Below are 14716 nucleotides of genomic sequence, written 5' to 3' on the forward strand. Positions count from 1 at the left end.
CACCAGTTCTCTCGGTGAGGTCACAACGGGCCGGAGCGTCCGGGCCCCAGAGCGGAGCTGCCACCCGGGACACCCCGCACTGGGCCCAGCCGCCGCGGCCCCGTTTCCAAGGCACCGCCCCACAGGGTAGCCCCTGGCAGGCGGAACGCGGCCCCACGGCCGGTGCGGCGGCGGGGAGGCCGGTCCCTTCCGTCAGGGCCGGGCTTCCGGGTGATCAGGTGACGGCGGCCGCTGGCAGAGGAGCGGCTCCGCGGCTCGGGGCTGCTGCGGGGGAGCAGCGAGACCCGCCGGTGAGCCCAGCCGAGCGCAGCGGGAGGGTGCGGGGAGCCGAGGCCGGGCGGCGGTGTGAGGGGAGCGGGCCGGGGCCGAGCCGTGCCCCGGGGCCGCTGGAAGGCCGGAGCCGCCTGCGCTCGGTCGAGACGAGCGAGCCCGGTGTGCGCAGCCTCGGTGCCGGAGCTCCGGCCGGGGCTGGCAGCGGCAAGCAGGGCCCGGCACCGCCTGCGAGGGGTTTCCCCCCCGGAATCCCGCGTTCAGCGGCCTGCAGGCGCCGGAGCCCCGGCCCGGGGCAGCGCCCGGCTGGATTAGGGACACGTCGGGCTCTAGGTGCGGCCGCAAAGCGAGAGCTTCGGGTACGTGCCATTATTGTGCTTTTTTCCTTCTTAAACCATACCGTAACTGCTTTATTTTGGTTAGCCGGGTTAGCCCGCTGGAGGGGTGTTTAATGTTTTACATAACGCCCAAACCAGGAAAACGCTCCGGCAGTATTACCCAACTGGTTGTATCAGTTTTTTTTTCTTTCCTTTGGACTTTATGAGGTAAGAGGATAAAATCTTTGTCTAAAGATTAGTGCAGCATTTTCTTGCAGTCTGTATTGTACCGAGTGGCTAAACCAAAGAATGCCTTCAATAGCTTGGGGTTTTTGGTAGTTTGTAACAATGTCTCGCATTGGTGCAGTGCATTGAATCCTCTGAGCTGCCGTAAAGGCCTTTCAGCAGGGCTCTTATCCTGGAAGCAGTAACTGTAACACACGTAGGTTGGAGAATCCCAGTTAATGAAATGAGGCCAAGCAAGGGCATGCGTCTGTAGGGCAAATGGCTGGTTTTGCAAGAGCCGGTGACCACAGGAACGTGTACACTGGGACCACTGGATGGCAATACTGAGAAGTGGGCAGGTGATGTGGCACAGGTTATAGGAGGTGGAAAGATGGACTCAGAAACTGCTTCTGAAGTGTTAAAATGTAATATGCTTGGGGGGCAGAATAGAGTGAAAAGGCAGTGAGAGATAAATGTGTATTTAATGATTAGCAGGATGGCTTCAGTCCTGTGTTTGATAAGAATGTCAAAAAATGACTGTCAAGGAGTACATGTAATTTCTTGTAGGCACTGTCAACAACTGTCAGCTAAGGTTACCTGTTCATTTTACTTGAAGTCCAGGTAACAATTTCAGGATGAGATTATTGTTGAACTTACAAGTGGGTGTACTTATATAAACTCTTGAGTAATGTTTTTAGATTTAGATGGAATGTCTGATGTTAATATTCCTTTGATAAAATTTGTCCTGTCTGACAATGACACTGGTACTGCAGCAGTAAGAAACATAACCCATCGAGTTTTCCTTTTGATTTAAATAGCAAAAGTTCAGAAACTAAATCGCCCCTTGAGACAGAAACAGATTAGTTTTCGATTATTTCAGTTTCAGTAATCCTACATATAGTAAGATTCATTAGGAAAGAAACATGGAAGTGTCTTTCTAGTGGAATTTTACATCCAATAATGCTCTTTTTTATTTCATGGTTATGTATTAGAACACCTATCCTACAATTGCTTCATAAATTAGAAGTTAATGTCATCTGTGTCTGTCTTTCTGGGGTTGATCTATTGTTCACCTGCTTTGTTTCCAGTGTGTTTTTTTGTATGCTTTAACGGTGGTGGAAACTCCCCCATTGTGTCTTCAAGTGTTTCTCTTGTGTTTTTAGTCAGGTCAACTGTACTTTGGCAAATACAGCCATTTCTTATTTGCCAAGTTTAGGAATGTGAGCTTTCACAGGAGCCGCTCAGTTCATTTTCCTGGTGTGCAGTTTCTCCCACCGGATTTATAGATTCAATTTTAAAAGTATTTGAGTAAAATTTCTCTCTTACTGCCTGTTATTTATACACAGCACATAGACTTTCCTGCACTTACTTCTTTCATGGACCTCCCGTGCTCTCAGTTGTGAAACTTTCAGGTCCCAGTGTGCCATCTGCTTCTCAGAGCTCCAGTTTCACCACCTCTTTCACCCATGCTTATTCTTTATGCAACTTGGTGGCATTTGTGCTGGTTCCCTTAACAAGTATCTTCACTTCCATGTCTTCTTCATGCTCCACAAGGCTTTTTTTATTTAGGAAGACTACTTCAAAATGGGTTCTTTGTTGTTTAATTCTTCATTTGTTGCCACTCTTGATTCTTGACTGCAGTAAATGTCAGTGATTCATGTTCACTGTCATAACAACCTGTTGGGATATCATAGGGGTCATGATTTAAAGGAAATAAATAGCTAATATAAGTGGGTTTTAAGTAACAAAGATATTGTTTTCTTGTACATTTCTAAAGAGCAGAAAAGCAGGAAATAAAAAAAAGAGAAGGTCTTTGCATGCTTGCATTTAGATTACAGCTGATTTTTATATCCTTTCTCTTGTTTTGTTTGCTACTCATCATGTGTCTAAGGTTGATTTGGAGACCTGATGTAAAGGATGAAGGTTTACAAACCTCAACTGGCATCTCTAAATTCTGTTTACTTAACACCAAAATTTATGATGTATACCAGTGTACTCACACTCTTCCTTCTGAACTCCAAATCAGAATGAAAATGGGGTTAGTTTGGCTTGTTGTGTTGGTTGTTGGTTTTCTTTTTAGTTTGTGGTTTGTTGGGGGCGAGGAGGGGGTTCCTCCTCTAAAAGGTTTTGTCTCCGAGTTTAAGCATAGTTCAAGTGACATTTCAACATTTTTGAGCTTGTTCTCCACTCAGAACAAGTTGAATTTGCAGTTGAACTTCAGGATTTACAGACTATCCTCACAAGTGACACAAAATATGATTACCAAGTGTAAGTTTAGTCATTGATGCTGTTTCGTGCTTGCTGCTTTGTATATGTGCAGCACAATTTGCAGCTGAACAGTCCCCAGCAGCACCTGTTATGTTAAACAGTATTCCACGGAGCTAATGTTTGAGAGGGCTTTTCAGAAGTTTCAGAATAAGATTATTTTTATTGTGGCTTGATACATTTTTGCTATTGTAAATTGCTTATATCCTAATAGGTCATTGGGCCCAGTCAGCCTATGGGGAAATAATTAGGATAGGATCCCAGTACAGCCTAAGGAATGGCCTGCTTCCGGGACAGTAGATTCATTATGATCTATGTTCATTATGCCTATTATGATTCTTCTGTCTCAGCCATCTGTATTCCATTCCATTACTATATTCCTACGGATTTCTCTAACTCTTCAAAACTTAATGATTTATTAATTTTTTTTAAGTTACTAAAAGACAAGGAATTTATAAGTAGAATTTTGTGAAGGTACAGATTTTATCTTTGATGATGAGTCTCCACATTTCTGGTGTTAAATACATGGAATTTAATTAGGAAAAAAGGCCTTTTTTCCACATTGGTTTTAAGGACAGAAATTCATTCATTTGCCTCTTTTACATACTTCTCTTGTGTTAGTGTCAAGATACAAAAGCCAGACATTTCTTGTGCCCATTCTATAAGAAGATGCTAGGATTTTTTTACAGTGTGTTGAACTCCTGAGTTTCAATTCTGATATTAATTCCTAGCAAATATATATAGGTTCAAGTTGGTAAGTTAAGCCTTAAACTACTGAGCAAGATAGGCTGAAGAATCTGGTAGTAAGGATGTGTGAAAAATCCATGTCTCTTTAGCTTATAGTTTGTGGGTTGGCAGCACTCCCATCTGCCTTGAACTAACATGAGCTGTAATTTTATACAATGAACTGCTACTGGGTGTAAAAGAAGTCACACTGTAAAATGCTAAGAGCAACCTGTGTACAGCATCTGTGAATACAAAGTTGCCCTTCTGGGACACTGTGCACAATGATGTAACTGAGTGAAAAAGCTCTACAAAAATACATTTCAATGTTGTTGCTGAGCATCTCTGCTGCAATACCTTAATGAGGCTCGAGTATGATTCTTTCTTGACCACACAGGGGGACTGTATTGTATGAAAAAAGCTGTTGACACTAATAGCTAGAGTTGCTGAGGTTTTATTTTGCTGCCCTGCACCTGTGCTTCAGCACTGCTACAAAGAGGGGACACTAAGGAAAGCCTTTAATGCTTTGGGGGTAAGTTTGCCAAGAAATTAGCTTCTGAAAAATTCAGGTCACCCTTTTAAAATGCTTAACAGTTTGTGTGCTTGCTAAAAGTTGAGATAATCACTGTTTCTTTCTTACAACCTTATCTAAGTATTCATACCCCTGCAGCAGCAACGTGGTGTCAGGTTCATGAAATGCACAGTGTAGTATTCTAATCTGTTTTGGTGAATTAACTTCTGAAACTACTGATACCTCTTAGTTCCTGGATAAAAATCTTGTACTGGTAAAAGTATTCATTTCTGGAAACGGAAATGCCTTGGGCTGAGCCTCAGAGGTTTAGATACTGTGGAATTTGCATTTCAAGGAATTAAGAGTGTAGAGGTTGTTCTTTGATAAAGATGATGATGTTAATGAGAACCCAAAGCATGTAAGTAAAATTAAAGCCCATTGAAGTAAATTTTTATTACTTCTGAATTACTTCCAGATTAGAAATGTTCGATAGTCATATCAACACGCTGCTGTGATAGCAGCAATATACTGCTGATGAGACAAATCATGTACTAGGCCACCTTTGCTTGCCATTATTATCACTGTTATTCCAGAGTAATGAACATTGAACTTAAAACTGCGTAAAGTCAGTCTGTCCAGATTGTGAATGGCTTTGTGATTAAATCCTGTTTCAGACTGCATTCTCCTTTATCACTTGCATTGAATTTTTGGAGGAGTTATGACCACATGAGCTCATTTATGAGAAAACACAATGGGTTTGTTTTGTCTGTGGATCTTAGTTGCTTATCAGTAATTTTAAAACACAGGTCACATATCAGCCAGGTCATACTACAGGGCTTTAAAGTAGCTTAGTTTGTCAAAATATATCTCTCTTGGCTATGTTAAACTAAGCCCATCAACAACTGGCTTCAAGTGCTTCTTAGATAAATCACTCCCAGTTTGGAACACGATGAGAATGCAATGTTATAATCAAGAAGTTGTTGGTTGTTGGGTTTTTTTTCAGCCCCTTCTTACTGCTTGGATTCCAGCAGGACAATTTTCTTGACCTTGTGTCTGGGTACTTCTTGAAGATGGCCAGCAAAGGACCCACGACTTCTACGTCAACAAAGAGCTCCAGTACTGGAGGGACCAGTGGCAGCAGTAGCAGTAATGGTGCTGGGGACAGTACTAATCAGGACAACACTTTTGAATGTAACATCTGTTTAGACACTGCCAAGGATGCAGTTATCAGCTTGTGTGGACATCTCTTCTGGTAAGTACTCACCCCCCTCAGATAAACCAGAACGCTATCTGATCATGTAAAAGGCTATGATTTTTATAAATCTAAGACATCAAATAAAATGGCTTGTATAAAATTAGTAAGGACCATGGGTTTGGTTTAGGAGGGGTCTGGGTTTGCTTCTCAACTGTTTTTCTTTGCTTGTTTTCCAGGGAGTAGGTTTCTTGCATCTTAAACTTCCTCAACTTCCTGTACTTCTGGATTATTTTGTAAAACAAACAAACAAGCCCCACATAAGACAGTCTGTGTTCACTGACTCTGCTTGGTTATGCGTGCTATTTTGTGCTGTCTGGTCTAGCACAGATATCTTGTTCAGACCTAAATTCCTTTCTAACCTGTGCATACCTAAACCTGCATCTGACGTTAGGTTGTGGAGGCCAAATTGTAGTTCTCATGCTTCCTATAAGCTTGCTCTTTTTTCCTTTGAAACCATAAAAAAAGATAAAAAGCTTTTTACCTGTGGGTTTCTCTTTTCCCATGGTCCTGTGGTTGTAACACTGCCTATTCAGTTCTTTGGTCTGACGTTGGAATGGGTCACACAAACACAAGAAGTGTGCAGCATTTCTTACGTGGGTAACTTGGGCTAGAACACGCTCTTTCTTGAATGTTAAGAAGGTATTAAGGATTGACATGGCCAAATGGGCTTTTGGGGCGTTGTTTTACACATTAGGCTAAATTGTGCTCCTTTTTTATACAAGAGGCCTAAAAGAGCATTTCTATATAAATGTATGTAATATCTGAAAATCAGGTTCTTACTCTAGGAGATGGAAAATCACTTGATGACGGTATGTTAAGATAAATTATTGTACAAAAGGATGTGAAAGAATGGAACTTTAAAAATCAGCAAGTGTCTGCCTGAATAGTGTTGTCAAGACCGCTTGTTGCCACGTTAATTTAATCTTAAGAGTAGTTCTGTGTAAAGGGAATTTCTCTGCTCTGAGCCACTGGGTCTGATCTCAATACTTGACCCTGCTCTGAGCATCGGGTTGGACTGGAGGCCACCTGAGGTACCATCCACCTGAAGGTATTCCATGATTTAGTGAACATGGCTGATGTTTTACCTAAATCTCTCTTACTCAATTTCTTTTAAGATCCTGAAGGATCTTTACTGATTCCTTCCTCATTTGCATCTTAGCTCAGGGATATCTTTTCGTGGTATTAGAAGAGAAAATTGTACAGTAAACACTAAGATTAATTAAGCCTCTGTATGGGCCTTTGGTATAGATGAGGGCCCAGGAATCAAAGGTGATATATAGAAAATCACATTAGCAACTTAGTTAGATTGCATAACCTGAAAAGACCAGTGGAGATCCGTCTTGGGCTGTGCTTTCAATTATTTTAATGGGAGGTTATGGAACTAGCCCAGCTGGATTCCAGGATTTTGTTGTCTCCAAGCTGTGCTATCTGGTACACTATACATCTGTCAGATTGACTTGTCAGTAACTATTTCTGTTTTCCCCTCTCTTTCTGTGCTGTGAACGAATTGTCCTGGGAATGCTCACAGTTGGCCTTGTTTACACCAGGTAAGACAGGTTTCCTTTTACTTTGTCTTTCATCAGCTCCTGTTACTCAATAAAGCCCTTGGTTCTCTGGAGTATGCCCTTCTTTTCAAATGCTCTTTCTCTCCAGGGCAATCACAACCTGCTAATGCAATTTCATACACAACATCTTGCAATCTGCTCTTTCAGCATTGCATCCCACTTTTGAGTTTCTTAAATACTGGGTATTCCCAGTTTTGCAGGAGAATTACTGTAGGCAGTTCACAGGGGTTTACTTTGCAGGCTTAAGTGATGAATGTTTCTCTGTGAATATGTAGTGTTTTACATTCTGGCATAATTACGGAAAAGACAGATGAAAGGAGGGTATCTACACCTGGCCTATGCAGGATTGTTGGTTCTGTTTATTTCTTCATATTTTACTTCAGTGCAGTTCTGAATGTGTACACATCAGCAAGTGGTTCGTACTAGAACAACAGCCAAAATGCCAACTCCACTCTGGAGAGTACTTGGCACTTAGTAAAATGTTTTGCTCCATGGCTTTCTGAGAAGTTGCTGAAGTGTCTCTGCCTGGCTGCAGATGAGGTCTGTGTGTTATTTACGTGGTCTTTTACTGGTTTTCTTATAATTTACTTCCTTTTAGTGGCTAGAGACCAGGCCAAACAGACAAGTGTGTCCTGTATGCAAAGCAGGAATCAGTCGAGATAAAGTTATTCCTCTGTATGGAAGGGGTAGCACTGGGCAGCAGGACCCCAGGTAAGAAACCTAAATACAACTATTTTTGTGTGAAAACTAAAGGTGAAACTTTAGTTTAAGGTCTTAAGATGAGATTGTCAAAATAATGGATTCACAATGTGAAATACTTTGTTAAAAGACAGATAGAACTGCCATTTCTGGCTGATATTTCTGGCCTGGGTTTGCACACCTTATTTCTTGTTCAGCTGGCAACTTATTTTAATTGGGTGTTAATTATAAGTGTCAGGTTGCAATGAATGTTATCTGACTGGACAAGCTTACCTAAAATGTTCATGTCCTGGGTTTCTAGCCTTTGTGATGGGACTTTGTTATTCAAAATGCACTACCTTGATTCAGTGATGTGATTAATAAGTTGGGTGATCTATGCACTCACACACTGCCTTCAGCTCTGCTGCAGCATGGCCCTACATTTGTTCTGGTTTATTAGCCAGGATAGCACAGATACTCTTGGCACGTATTAGCACTTGAGCTAATTTCACAACTTCCTGCAGAGAGAAAACTCCGCCACGACCCCAGGGACAGAGACCGGAACCAGAGAACAGAGGGGTACGTGAAAAAACAAGCTCGAGCAGATAAGTTGTTTTTATTGGTGGTGGGATTTATTCATCTTGGAGGATTCAGTCATCCTGTGTAAGGATCCTAAGGCTCACAGCTCTTGCTCATCTCTAGCTTGTTCACGAGTAATTGCTAGTTGCAGTGTGGCAGAAAGCTCCATTCCCATAGTACTCTAGCATCCCAAAGAATGGGCTAACTTGAATTGTGCTTCACAAGAACAGACCTGTGTGGCACCACTGGAAATGCTCTTCATCCCTGATTGTTCTCCATACACAAATACAAGGAACATTTTGCTTTGAAAATTCTTTGTGGAAATGTATTTCCGTCAGACTATACCTGCCTTGGATATATGTAATCTATGTGTGAACATAGGTTTTTGGCAGTGACACCTGCTTCTAGCATTTCTATGGGATGTTACTGTACCATGGCATTACAAGCATAAGAATGCAGCTATCTGTTGGATACATGTTAATACAAAGAGGGCTCTGTGGTTTTGTTGAGGAGATTACATAGAGTGAATGTAAACAGTACCTGGCATAGGTTGAACAGACATGGGAGTAGCCAGTAGGACAGACCACAGTGTTCTTCAGCACAATGGCAGTGAGCATGACCTGATGAAACAATTGCATATTTCTGTGTAACTCAGCCTTGGATCCTTGGGGAACATTTGTATACCTCATGCTTCAAGCAAACAACTGCTGGGAATGATTAAGGAGCATTTCTGTATTGAATGCATTGGGAGCTCAATTGTTCTTTCTCGCTGGGGAGTTGCCTTCTTATTAAATCAGCTGCTATAACTTGTTTGAACCTTTTAGCTGCTGCTGCCATAAGTCAAAGTAATCTGGTATGAAGACATAGTGATGCTGCCCTCCTGTTTCCTGCAGGCAAAGCACCTGCCATAGCGCTTTGCTGTCCCTGAGAGTTAATAGCAAAATGCTTGAGGAGAGTCATAGTCAAAAGACTAACTCGTCAAGTCAAAGTTCAACCCAGAAATGTCTGCCTTTTATTATGATCTTAAAGGTCTCTTCCAACCTAGTTGATTCTGTGATTCTGTATGAGTGAAATCACATTTGTCCTCCCACTGTTTGGAGGTGATAGACCAGAGGGTTTTTCAGAATTGCTATCACTGTTTTAATTGTGCAAGGAGAGGACAGTGTGCTTTACACGCTGTGGATTACAGAACAGGGCAACTCTGAGCTCTCCGCAGTTTTTGAACATGATGTGACTGCTTAGGCTGTTACACAGTTTGCTCTCAAATAGTACACTGCGTGTATATGGTAGGATTCTTCTTGATTCAGAAGACTTACCTTTTGACTTGATGGGGTATCTTAGTCTGGATCCTACAGGGGTCGATGTTGTTGCATTGTAACTCTTCCTTTTTTCCTCCTTTCCTTATGGCTGGCATTCCTGCCCCAGATGACTTTATCTGCCACCTTAATTAGAGTGCCCCCGGTAATTTTTTTTTTTTATGGTTACTGTTCCTCTCTATAATGCTCTTTGCATCCCACTGGCAATTTATCACCTCACTGAATGCTTAAATTATACACATGTATTGTGAGAATCAATGCAGCTTATTTTTTTACAATGCCTTTCTTGCAGCTATACGGCTCATACCTATTAATATAGATTAATATATTGTTAAGACATTCTAGATAGAATTGTTAATGTTGATTCTGATACAGTGTCAGATATCTGCTATTTTAAGTTGAGAAACATTAGAGAAACGCTTTTGTTAATTTGTGGCCTTCAAGAGAGAACTGTGGTCCCTGGTTTTCCTTTTCTCAAACTTCTGGGTTGCTCTGGCAAGTTTGATACTGTGTGAAACACTTTAAGCCCAGGAGAACTAAGGAGGTATCTAACAGTAGTGTGGCAGACTAGTTGCCAGACAGCATGATACTGCCTCAGCTGCAGGAAAGCCAGTGAGAGAGAATGTCTGCACTTCTACAAAACACTTTGAAATAGGCTTTAAGTGATTGGTACCTTTTTTCTCTCTGTTGCTTTGTTCTCTGCAGGGATTCCAGGGCTTTGGGTTTGGCGATGGTGGCTTCCAAATGTCTTTCGGAATTGGGGCATTTCCCTTTGGTATATTTGCAACAGCATTCAACATAAACGATGGGCGACCTCCTCCAGGTACCACGCAGCCATCTTCTCCCAGAGGCCTGTCACAAAGAGATGTTTGTTACAAACTCCTTTGTAACTTTTAAACAAATAGCTTTCTAAATGAGAAAACTTTCTGAATAGTAGGGTAAATAGGTGTTGTAAATAGAAACACAAAATAGTTTGCTGAAGGCCTTCCTGAGAGGACGGTAGAACTAGAGAGGGACAGTGGCACTGGGTATTTCTCCCCTTTAATTCAAATGCCTCCTCTCATACTCCTGCAGAGTCCCTCTGAAAAATGAGACAAATTGGACTAGGGTTTCTAATAACAGTACTAAAAAGCAGTCAGTAGGGGTGAATAAAGGAGACTTATATCTTGAAAACAGCAGGAAAGGACCATTTCCTGAAAGAAGGAAAAATTTAAACTGTTTTAAACCCCTTTGTACCACAGAATAATGACAGCAAGCATTGTTCCTTTTCCAGAAACTTATCTGAGAGTCACCTGTATTCCACAAGAAGTAATTTTTCTGGTGAAATGATTTCACTGATTTTAATTAAGCACAAACAGTTGGGTTACTCCAAGTAGTGGCCTTGCTCTCTAAAAATGAAGCAATCCCCAGAAAACCTCCTCCCCATCTACAGTGTAGACAAACTAAGTCTGCCTGTTTTGAACAAGAACCTACTTTTCTGCCCAGGATTTTCTTCCTCTAGCAAATTTTCTTCACCATGTCATATGGCATCAGAACTATGAGAACGTTCTTCGTGTCACACCTGTGTTGCCAAGGACCTGTGCTGTCCTAGGGTCAAATTAACTTACCTATTAACTATACTTGAGTGTCCACTGAAAATGTGCGGAGGTGTGACTGAGCTAAGGAGTATGTAAATATATCCTGTTGTAACAGCCTTTTAAACACCTCCTTTATCTGCTTTTCAGATGTGAATTCAATGCAGCAGTTCTCAAAATGCACAGCTTGAGCTTTAGAGCTTGTGTGCTTCACATTAGTTCTCTTTGTCAAGGCCCCACATGCAGCTTTGACCATTTTACCATTCCCTTATTCAGAGATGTTTCACCTTGAAGGAGAGAAGCACTCAAGCAGAGGTGGCAAAGTTCCTTAGGCTGGAAACAGTGAGCTTTGGCTAGCTGTGAGCAGTGAACTGAGCAGTGAATTTGGCTCAGCACTGTCCCCAGAAGTACTCTGAGCAGAGCTGCATTTACTGGAGCACTAGGAGCTGCCTGCTGCTATTAGTCAGGAGCAGGTTTACCACAAGTCTGCTTCAGGGAGCTGATGTTTATCTTCCTTCTGATCTCCCAGTATGGCTGGCCAGTCTGAAATAGCAGCAGTTTCTCACCAAGTGGATTCCTTGCCTCTCTTTCAGTTTATGTTCAGAATATATACTGTGTTCAGAATACACACAAAGAGGAAGAAGGAGGTGAACTGTTCTGTTTTCCTTTCTGTTTTCCAGCTGTTCCAGGGACTCCTCAATATGTGGATGAGCAGTTCCTATCCCGCCTCTTCCTGTTTGTGGCTCTGGTGATAATGTTCTGGCTGTTGATTGCGTAATTTTTTTCCATTATTCTATGTATTCATGGCCAACAAGGCACCTGAAACAGTTACAAACTGCATCCCCATCCCATTTTAAATCTCTTGGTGTCTGGTTCCGTAGCTAACTGTGGGCTTCAGGAATTGGTGGTACTACAGGACAATGAGGAATCTCGCATTTTGCACCAGAGTTGGAAATTAAACATTGGTTTAAAAGTATATTTCAGCTCAGCTGTTGTGTACAACAGGTTACTGCCACAAACCACGGGCCTAGCTTTGAGCTCCACTCCTAAAAGGAGTGCTGCTTTGAAATCCCGTGCCAATCAGTGACACCAGGTTGTGAAAGACAGTTGCCCCAAAGGTAGACTGGGCAGGTAAGGAGACCTCTGCAGTGTGACCAGTATCTCATGCTTGGATCTGCCTGAGCTGTGGATGTTATTTAATGTCTTCACATCAACATCCAGCCTTCTTCAGGAAATCATCTGCAGCACTGCTAAGACTCTTTGGGCACAGCACGTGATGCAAATAGAACCAGGCCTGGAACCTGGTTTCTTTGCTTGCTGTTATTTCCCAGTGTGATGGGAAACCCCTCCTGAAGAGGTTCTGGTGGCTGTTAGAAGAAGGGATACAAATTTATGCTGCAATTTCTTAAAGCCTGATTTGCTGGAGCCAGACACTGGAAGATTCTCTCATCGTGGAGCTGGGTGGGGTTGCTGAACAGTCCAAGGAACTGCCTCACCCAGCCCAGTTCCTCACTGACAAAACAGTGTTGTCTTCCTTGGTTCTGCGCAGCAGCCTGTGGCTGCACTGCTGGATAATCCCCTCACAACCCTGTCACTGTAGCTACGTTTATTCTTCCCAAGTCTTTGAGACTTTCCACTCAAGGTTGTGTACTCCAAATAAAATCCTATTACAGATCTGAGACCAGCGTGTTTGGGGAGAGGAACAAAAGGCATCTTTATGTGAGTTTTGAGGTTAAACTTGTCATACTGTAAAATCAGACAAGAGGAAGAATGAGATCCTGCCTTTGCTAGCACATGCTGCAGTAGAGAACATTTGGAAGAGCTTTTCTCTACAGGTGTGTACAGCTGCTCCATGCCACAGCAGAATGGCTGTACCGCACGAGCCTCTGCAGTACCTACCAAAGAAACTAACCTGAAGTGCTAGAGGAGACCACAACTATTTATGTGCTGAGGGGAAAATACTTCAGAAGGTGAGCACTTGGTAGCTGTTTTGGAATCTTGTTGGGGACACAGCTTTAGGGACTACTCCTGATGTATTTGTGTAGATTCTTTCAGAACAGCAGATAGGAGAGATTCCCTGGCAAGATGAACAGCTTTCCCATTCCTCTGAAAAAATGTCAATTTTTTTCTCTTATTTTTAGGTTGTTTTGATTCAGATTGCTCATAGTCATAATTATTTCCTGCAGGATGAATATTGTGACATTCCTGGCAATAGGCAGCCAACTGACAGAACAAGTCAACTCATAGAAACTTTGTTTTAATCGCTAGGGTTTTTCTAGTGGATGGATTGAGGTTCCTCGGCAGGACCCCTTAACTGTTGTAGAAGCTTATTCATGTCATTCTAAACTGTTCACTTTTAGTATTGAGACACAGGATGTCTGCAGTTTAACTTGCCTACCTCTGGAATTCCATCTGGCAAGTGGAATGTTGCAAAGCCTCTGCGGTGTTTTGCCATGTCTTGTCGAATTCATACCTGACCGATAGTCCGGCAGCATACACTGCTCGGCTATAAGTGTTGAAGCAGCGCCTCAGCTTCGGTGGTGCGGCACTTCTGAGAAGTTTCAATGCTTGTGCATAGGGCTCTTCTCAAGTGCGGCACTTGGTAACGGGGACCCTTTCGAGGAGAAAGGCTGGGTTGTTTCTGGCTGGTGGCAGTACAGAGCCGCGGCTTTGACCGCCTTTCCTGAGCAGGCAGCACCCCCTGCTGATGAAAAGGGGAAGTTCAGGTGACAGTAAAGGATGGTTTTCCTTTCACAGAGAAATGATGCTAACGACAGAGGTTGGCCGGGGAGGAGCAGCCCCTTAAAGCCTTTCTCCGAGAAAGTGGACAGAAAAGCGACTGTAACAGGTTCAAGCGGTACTGAAACTGATTTAACTAACCTTATGTTTAATAATACAGAATTTTAATGGTTTGGGTTTTTTTTCCATCTATTGGTGAGAGACACAATGGATCTCGACAGAGGTGGCTACAGAAATATGAGTAAGAGTCCTTATTTTCTGGCGATCCAATAATGAAATAGTCTGAAAGTGTTAACGCTTTTGTTCCTACCTTTTCCCTGGCGTGCTTTTTGTATTGTACCACTTCCCCCCTTGTACTCAGACTGCACACAGCCCGTAATGGCTCGTTTAGTGCATTACCATTACTGTTCACTAATTTTCACTGTTGTGAAAGTGATTTAGAATTAAAAAAATGGTTTTACATTGACCGTACTGCGCCGCCGTTCCTTTGTGCTTTGCGGAGGGACTGAGGTGAGGCGATGCCCTCCCCTCATCCCTACCTCGCGGACGGGGAGTGGCAGAGCCGGTTGCTGGTCCTTGCCTCAGGAAGCGGGAGGTCTGGGGCCCCACTTCTCCCTCACCGGGGCAACGGGGCTGTTCCACCGGCGGCAGCAGTACCGAGGGGACGGCGAGCGGCGGCCGCTGAGGGCGCGCCTAACC

General features: G+C 42.9%; 2 protein-coding genes across 6 annotated transcripts in view; both read left to right on the forward strand.

The window, feature by feature from the left end:
• Nucleotides 1-134: 134 nt before the first annotated feature.
• RNF185 (ring finger protein 185) lies at nucleotides 135-12957 on the forward strand. 5 transcript variants are annotated; one of them, XM_061370632.1, is made up of 8 exons: nucleotides 135-290; nucleotides 3292-5563; nucleotides 7095-7113; nucleotides 7730-7842; nucleotides 8334-8388; nucleotides 9814-9849; nucleotides 10410-10527; nucleotides 11959-12957. In XM_061370632.1, the coding sequence occupies exons 2-8, from the start codon at nucleotides 5382-5384 to the stop codon at nucleotides 12054-12056; spliced, it is 621 nt and encodes a 206-aa protein (XP_061226616.1). In that variant the 5' UTR covers nucleotides 135-290; nucleotides 3292-5381; the 3' UTR covers nucleotides 12057-12957. The 5 variants fall into 5 exon arrangements, with proteins under 5 accessions (XP_061226616.1, XP_061226613.1, XP_061226617.1 ...); XM_061370629.1 differs by having other exon boundaries at nucleotides 5315-5563; XM_061370633.1 differs by having other exon boundaries at nucleotides 5373-5563.
• A 136-nt stretch (nucleotides 12958-13093) lies between these two features.
• LIMK2 (LIM domain kinase 2) overlaps nucleotides 13094-14716 on the forward strand; it is a 33759-nt gene continuing 32136 nt past the window's right edge. The window contains exon 1 of the mRNA XM_061370619.1: nucleotides 13094-13248. The gene's annotated coding sequence lies outside the window, so the exon portion shown is untranslated. The remainder of the gene's footprint in view (nucleotides 13249-14716) is intronic.

The sequence above is a fragment of the Neopsephotus bourkii genome, unplaced genomic scaffold (genome assembly GCF_033783945.1).
Source record: "Neopsephotus bourkii isolate Nb327-2 ecotype Australia unplaced genomic scaffold, CSIRO-AGI_Nbou_v1 NB_1542, whole genome shotgun sequence".
Lineage (NCBI taxonomy): Eukaryota > Metazoa > Chordata > Aves > Psittaciformes > Psittacidae > Neopsephotus > Neopsephotus bourkii.